Raw genomic sequence first — 7911 nt, 5'->3', positions numbered from 1 at the left:
ACTCCAGACTCCCCCTAGTGGTCTGGAGGACTTCTGTTTTGCAGAGCAAGTTTGCAGTATTTCATCTTTTGAGTCATTTTTTCCCTTTGCCTCTATTTCATGTGGTTGCAGCACTTTCAGATTTCAGCATTTTTATGTTTTTTGTGTTTTGAAGCTCGGATCATTTCTGTGTTTCACTGTGTTTTGCTGCATGTTTGCACTTTTTGGCCACCGTAACTTATGCTTTGATCTATAAGTCAAACATGGAGATACAAAAATAAAATAAAATAAAATGAGCATAACAGCAGGACCACAGAGCTCCAAAGATTAGGAAACTTTCTACGTAGATTCTATTCTTTTMWTAGCCATTTTTAGGGTTGTTACACTTTTCTGCAKGTTTATATTCYCTTTCTTCCATTTKAGAGACAAAAAGTATCTTTATCTGCACTTGTATCAAACCCACAGCAGGAACTTCATGTTTTTACATTCTAAACTGATGTGATCATTTAAGGTTTTAAATCTCCTGAGCGTCCAGTTTGGCGTTGCTGTTTAAATTCAGTCTAACTTAAGGAGCGTTTCGCTGCAGTGCATTAACAGACGGCTGAATTAATCCTGCTCCGTGTGACTGTGCTGCTAAATCACGGATATGCTTCACCTCTCAGGAATTTAAAATGCACAAGGAATGATTAAAATGACAAAGTGCTCCAGCTCTCTTTGTCTTTTTGCAGCCTCAGCCATACAATCGCTGGTTGTTTTTCATCGTTTACGTCACCAGGAGAAAGACTAGACATTTATTTGATGTTTGCATTTGGAGCAGAAAACAAACGGAGATTCTTTAATGATTGATTTGAGCTCTCCATTAGTTAGAACAGAGACAGAGGCAGGATTTTAAATTCTGTTTGTTTTCTCTGGAAAGCAGCTGAAACTTCTGAGGCGGAAGCAGAATAATAGCTGTTGTGATGGGGCGTTGTCGAGTCCCTCAGCAGCCAGGACAGAAAACAAAGAAGCAACACCAGCCTGCTTGCTTTTCTCATCACGGCKGCAGGTACGAGCTGATCGGTGCGGCAGACTGCAGCTGTGCATCATGGGAGCTGACCCCAACAGTAGCCTGTAGCCTGCAGAGCTGCTGCAAGATGCTTTTCATGGAAATGTTTATGTAGCTGAYTCTGAGTTTCATGGAGCTTTGTGAACATGGGAGAACTTTTACGAACTGCTGGCTAAGGGGAAAGTTTTCATGCTTAAAGAAGTGAAGTGCAGCCAGACCTGAATGATGCTTCTGCTCCTTTAAAATGTCAACTCTCCGGGGATTTATGCTATATTGAATATTTTCTGCATCTTCCACGTTTTCCTTTTTTATCAGCTGGATCTCAAACAGCCAACCTCACCTGATTTCCACTCTGCTGTGGAAACACGAGTTGTAGATTWAGCAGAAAATGATTTTCTCTCCAGCGACCAGTCTGGGGTGAACTCTGCCTCTCGCCCAGTTACTGATGGAGATACGAAGCAAAAAGCCCACAACTGTCACTGAAGTGACTTGAACCTGACAAAAATAGCAATAAATACGAATGTACTGAATTTAACCAATGAACAGCAGACGCTACTTCTGAGATCCGGCCTTCGCACACTGGCTGGATGGTCAGGTGAGGTCAGTTCTGGCTCCAGGAAGCATCAGAAGATAAAGTAATAGGGAATCTAAGTGGATTTCCAGTTACAGGTGGACCTGCAGGGGGTCCATCAGCGGTTTGGCTAACCGTACGCTGAGACCTGGAGAAACCAACGTCTTGGGGTTTGATCCTATCGACGTTTGTGTAAAGGCTATGAGGCTAAAATGGCCGATGCATTGACCCGGTTCTGCTTGGTACCACAGTATTTAGCTGCTTTGTGCTGAACAATCAGGCTTTCAAATGCAGACACATTTACTCTCCCCTCTGTCATAACCCAGGAACCAGAGGAAGCCCTTCATTCAACAGGAAAATCTKCCTGGAGCCTCTCAGTGTGYAGCTGTACTTTATWGTGTTACTCATTTTCTTGTCTCTTTAACTTGTGGATGTTCATCCTGAAGAGCAAATCTGCTTGTTTTTCTAGTCCACTATGTAAAGGATGACTCTAAYAGAGGTCAGGGAAMGTAAATGATGAGCATTATTAATTAATATAGTCTTTAATTAATGAATGCAATCAGATAAGGTCTTTTCAACGTTTAAGGGTCAGTTGATGTTATTCTCATTAGTCTGCTGGTCTGAGGACATCAGCTGAAGTTATGACCACCATCGGTCAGTGGACTAGAAACGCTGGAAGATTTATGGCCAAATTAAATCTCTGATGTTGACAAATGTGTTTGGGTTAAAAAGGCCAAATTATTTTGTATGCTCCTGCCTCATGACCTCATTAGTCTGATTTTCTACCCTACATGATAGACATCCTCGTTTTCTGTTGGGGCATCAGTTTTTCCMAAACAACTTTACTTAATTATAGCAATAAAAGAGCTGAAAAGCTGCCATCCTCTAAGATAAATAACATTTGGTGACGTTTCACCGTCGGAGACTCCAGGCGGTTTTTCAGGGGCTGCAGCAGAGGGGGGAGCAGGTGTGACTCTGAGGGTCAAAGGATCAGCTGACCTAGCATGGACATGCTAAAGTCATGACACGGATCCAGGACGCCCGTTAGCGGGGTCATAAGGTCAAAGACAACCTGGGCTGAGCAACAGTCACATCACCACACAGCAACAGAGGACAGTGTGTCCCAATGAGATTATATCAAACATTGATCAAATTTATGGTTTTATGATCTGCAGGTGTTTGAACCTTTAGTTTCTTGTTCATCTTGTTAGATCTTCTTGTTTCCTGCAGCTGGTGRCATGAGACGTCTGAGCTTGTCTACTTAATGTAAGCACAATGTTTCCGTTGAGATGCCATCTGCTTGGCAGCACACTTCAATGTGTAAATCCTCTGCTGGTGATTTTCAGCTTATGCAGAATCAACTCTGGGTCGGCCCAGCAGGAAAGATTCTGCATCGAATATTTCTATTCATCTAACGGCCACAAAAAATCTAACTCTGCGGTCAGACTGTCAAAGATCTGCTGGGATGAAGGAAGAACGTRGCTGAGAGTTTGAGAGCTGGTTGAAGTGGAGCCACAACTCTCAGTTTTCTGTCAGAATATTAATAATCGATCTCACGTGACGACGTCTCGTTGTGCATCGCCTTCCACTCGATTCTCATCTCACTTTAGCGCTCCGTCTGGGATCTGTGCCGTTGAGCTCCATTTCCCAGGATGCATTTCATCCTGGCCAGTCAGCCGGTTTCTGCTGTTTTTGAATTTAGTCCATGTTGGCCTTGCTTCCAAATGCTGAGTGATTAAATTACGAGCAGGAGGAAGTTTAAGAGATTTCCTACTCCTGCTCTCCATGGGGTTTGGCTAAAGTCTAATTCTTCACAGCGAGAGTCCAAGTAATTATTTCTCCATAGTGGTTGGTTTTATCGGGCCACACTCTGAAGCTTCTTGCCTCATTTTCTCTTTCAAGCTGACTCTCCTGCCATCTTTCTGTCTGCCCTTCAGGTACAAGGCCATTGTGAACCCGATGGACATCCAGACGTCCAGCGCCGTCTTCTGGACGTGTCTGAAAGCCGTGTCCATCTGGCTGCTGTCCGTCCTGCTGGCCGTCCCTGAAGCCATTTTCTCACAAGTGATTTCCATGCAGGTACAACAAAAACTGCATTTATCCTTTCAGCTTTCCTTCCTAAAACGTAGTTTTTCCAACAYGTTTTGGGTGTTTCTGCTTCTTGTTCACAATGAAAACCAAAGGAGCCATTGACAAAATTCCAGGAAATTTTGGCCCATTTGGGTTTGTTAGCTCAGTGATCCAACCTGAGATACATTCAACAGACATATGGAAGAGACAGAAGATCCCTGTAGAATAAGCAGCTGCTTTGATTCAGGACTTGAGATGGCAGCCATGGCTTTATAGATGATACTTTACACCCAAACAAGCGTCTGTGACTTTCTCTCACATTTCATTGTGCAGATCTGATGAGGTCTAAAACAGCAGTAACTCAGTGAGGTAAAGTCCCACCTGCCTGTTGAAGTTTAACTGTTTCTGCTGTAAAGTGCAGCTTTTCATTTGTTTCACCGTTTTTATTTTGTTTGATGCTCCATGCTGTGAATCTCTGATCTCATCTGAGCTGCATGCAGAGGCATTTTTTGCACGGAGCTCTTCAAAGCCAGAGGAATGGAAAAATCGAAGAATAATAAGGAGAAAAAGCACAGTCTGTTTCAATGTGCAGCTTCACTAAAACACAAATGTTTTGTATGATTTTCTGTATGTGGAGAAGAAGCCACCCTCCTGACTACGCCCATAACGCCCCCCACTCCCCCCACAGCGCTTTAACAGGCATCCAGGGGACATTAATGTGAGGAGCATCAAACCCAGAGCTGGAAATATTTAGGAGGATGATGGAGACACCAGCAGACATTGTTTCATGACTCATTGCTTTGATTTGCCCATAATTCCAACATGTTTTGATGTCTTTAAACTGCACACAATTGGCTCAGTGGGGTTTCCCATCAAACACTCGTTTTCTTCCAGCCCAGTTCTCCTTTATAGTCTATTAATAAGTGACATCTGTCTCTGGTTCCCTCCAGGTTTCCTCAGTCTGTTTGCTCCTCTTCATCATGTTCTCCTCGTGTTTCTCGCCTCCTCAGGGTCACAGGGACAACATGAACGTCACCTTCATGAACTGCGTGCCCTACCCGCTGTCCAATCAGATGCATCCCAAAATCCACTCTGTGATGATCTTCCTGGTTTACTTCCTGATCCCTCTGACCGTCATCTCAGTGTATTACTACCACATTGCSCGCACGCTAATCAAGAGTGCCTACGACATGCCRGGSGAAGTCAGTGAACACACCAAGAGACAGGTACGTTTCTGCAGCGTTCAGAATGAGGCGGTTCGCTAATCCACTTAGCATTAATGTGCAAGTTACGTTTCCTTTTTATGAGGTGGTTGTTATGATCTGTATTGTTCAGTATAGTTTATTTTGAGATTTTCTGTGTTTAGTCCTGTTTCCCTGTGAGTCTCTGTCCTGTCCTCCCCATTGATGGATCCCAGCTGTGTCTCATTCCTGTAATTACCCTCCTAGTGTATTTAGTCTCACCTGTTGTCTGTGTTCCTCGTCGGATCCTTGTCTTTCGTCATACGTTAGTCGTCATTCGTCTAATGTCTTATGTCGTACGTTGAAGCTCTCCAGTAGAACTGTGAAGTCCTGGTTTGCTTAGGTCTCGTTTAAGTCTTCAGTTGTCAGTTGCTACCGGTATTAGCTGTGTGCTAATTAGCTGCCGTGCTGCCTGTCCTGGACTGTTGTGGAACACTTTCATTAAATTCTTCATTCTTTCATCAATAACCTGGGTCTCAGCGTTTCTCCTCACCACTTCCACCCACCAAACCTTGACAGTGGTATTAAACCAAACCCTGAGTTACCTGGTTTGATTGGGGTTGAAGGTCATATTAGTGCCATGCAAAAAGCTTAAGGACTCCTACAAGTCAGGCAGAGCCCTGAAAACTCCTGCAAGGTCCCAACCTGCTGGAGAGGGAGGCCAGAGCAACATGGACGCCGTTATCCTCAGGGCTGGGATTGTTGCCTCAGTATGAACATGAGAAGACAGATATGAGTCAGTGTGATGGCGGACCGGTCTTTGTTAAAGAGGGTTAGGGTCAACCAAACGGGAGTCAGTTTGGTTTAAGCTGGAAGTTTCTGCAAACTTGACATCAGAACATTGGAATATAAGCAACATGTGTGAGGTCAGAGGTCAACTTTGAGCCTGAAGGAGAGCTTCAGCTCTCTGATCTCACTCTACTGCAGGACTTGGTACCAGCTGACACTGACAAAGGTACCAAAAGCTTCTGCAATGACCCTGGTGGTCCAAACTGACCGGACCGGTCAACAGGAAGACAAACAAATCAACCTGAACCTCCTGAACACCTCAGCCTGATTTCCTCCATCACACGTTGCATTGATACAGTAACTTATGCAAAAGGAGCCACAACCAAGGATTGCAGTACCTGAACATCCATCTAAGTTGGCCAACATTTTTATATTGCAAATAATTTTTAATTAGTCTGTTTCAATATTTAAATTGTCTGGGAATCAAGAATCAATACCAATAAAAATAAAAACGTAATATTTCCGAGTTTGTGGAATAAATCTGTGGTTTCTTGGCTGGGAGAAGTCGTCCATGTTCAGGATCCAACATCATCTCTGGTTTACACACGAAGGGCATGAATTATTGATGGCAACCTGCTAAAGTCTGAGTGCTTCTAAGGTGCAAAAAGACCTTCAAGTGGAGCTTGCACAAATAACTGAGGTCAGCCAGAAACGGCTCGGCCTCCTCGTGTCATCGTTGTCACTCGCAGGTGACAGACGGCGCTCGCTCCTTTAACGTTCCTCAGGACTTCAGGGRAACAATATCTGGTTAGTTTAGGTGCAAAAACCTAATATCTGAAATAATTCATTTACTTAACTTGAAATAACTTAAAATAAATGATCTGCCGACATACAGGAACATTTTATCAAAGTTTTCCGTCTAACGGGGGAAGACTCAATCCTCGGCGTTTTGCAGCCAGAGCTCCCTCATAGGGTCGTAGTAAACATCGGGTCTGCAGGGGAGGCAGCGTGTCAGTCAGACTGAGTAATCACTTTTCACAAGCTTGATCTTCACGGCTGGAGGACAGAAGGAGGAGCCGAGTTATTAACAGGCCCACGGCTGCAGAACACATCAGGTACCATCAATCAGAGGCGGCCGGAGCCACTGCGACGCCTGCAGAGGGAAATATGACAGGAATCAATGCTGATGGCAAATCTGACAGAGTCTCTGCTGTAACGGCAGGAATTCAACTGGAAGCTCAGAGAAAACAGACGGCGCCTTAGAAAAAGACTCCAGTGGGAAGAGGCTGCAGAACAGAACCAGAACCAGAACCAGAACCAGAACCCATTTGAATCATTTCATTTCCAGCCTAACTGGGAAACGTCTCAACGTCCCAACAGATGAGCTGGAGGAGGAACCTGAGAAAAGCTCTGCTGGGCCGTTTCAGCTGTTTTTACCCAAAACCTGATCCATGAACAGAAACCAGCAGATGACTGGATGAACACGTTCATGTGTTCATCCAATCCAGACGTTTCTGCTTCAGCTTCAGGAATAAAAACTAACTTGATTTAGTTAAATACCAAGATAAATATTTAGTTTATAAAGTTAATATTTAAGTATTTAGTTTGCAGATATTTTCAGGTAATTCACAGACTCACTTGATGATAAGAGGAAGTGGACTACCAAATTAAAAGCTGGGTTTTGAACTCCTGGTGAGACTGAACCACTTCATGTCACCTGAAACCTGGAAAGACACATTCATGTCTTCATAAAGTAAACATGAAGAGACAGAAGATTATCTGACATCCTGCGTCTTCCACCCRGCAGGCGGGTGAATTTCTCGGTCGGACAGCAGATCCAGTCTGACTTTTCTGCAGGATGTGGGAGTAAATCAGCTTCCATCGGCTGCGATGATGATGATGATGATGAAATACTGCAGGGGAAGATGCAAAGCGACTCGGCAGGTTGAGCTGCTGCCTTCCAGCCCACAGGAGGGATAAAAACCTCGTMTGGATTTTCAGCCCCATCGAACAGCAAACCGTGTAGAACAGAAGAGATGATGTTGGACTTTGTTGGGCCGAGCATAATATTGATGTTTTATTTCTGAGAGAAAAATGGCTGAATGACAATAATGAAGCAATCGTGCTAATTGAATCAGCGCCTCCTACGTACAATTTTTTAAGTGAGAATAGAAAACACAAAAAAGGAGGAGGCGTGGCGCCTGCAACAAGTTTTCAAGTTTCTTTTCAGAGAAAATTCAAACGATCAGAGGATTAATCTGCACATCCACTCCAAA

The 7911-nt window shown here is 44.0% G+C and overlaps 1 protein-coding gene across 4 annotated transcripts in view; it reads left to right on the top strand.

The window, feature by feature from the left end:
• Positions 1-7911, top strand: part of nmbr (neuromedin B receptor) — a 45949-nt gene that overhangs the window by 19491 nt on the left and 18547 nt on the right. For all 4 annotated transcript variants that reach the window (XR_001776128.1, XR_001776129.1, XM_008397144.2 and 1 more), the window contains exons 2-3: positions 3533-3674; positions 4676-4891. Coding sequence is in view for 2 of the 4 variants with exons in the window: in XM_008397144.2 (XP_008395366.1) it covers positions 3533-3674; positions 4676-4891 (358 nt within the window). In the remaining 2 variants the exon portion in view is untranslated. The remainder of the gene's footprint in view (positions 1-3532; positions 3675-4675; positions 4892-7911) is intronic.

This window comes from Poecilia reticulata, linkage group LG21, assembly GCF_000633615.1.
Source record: "Poecilia reticulata strain Guanapo linkage group LG21, Guppy_female_1.0+MT, whole genome shotgun sequence".
Classification (NCBI taxonomy): domain Eukaryota; kingdom Metazoa; phylum Chordata; class Actinopteri; order Cyprinodontiformes; family Poeciliidae; genus Poecilia; species Poecilia reticulata.
Note: the sequence above shows the minus strand (reverse complement) of the source record. Positions and strands in the feature narration are given on the sequence as shown.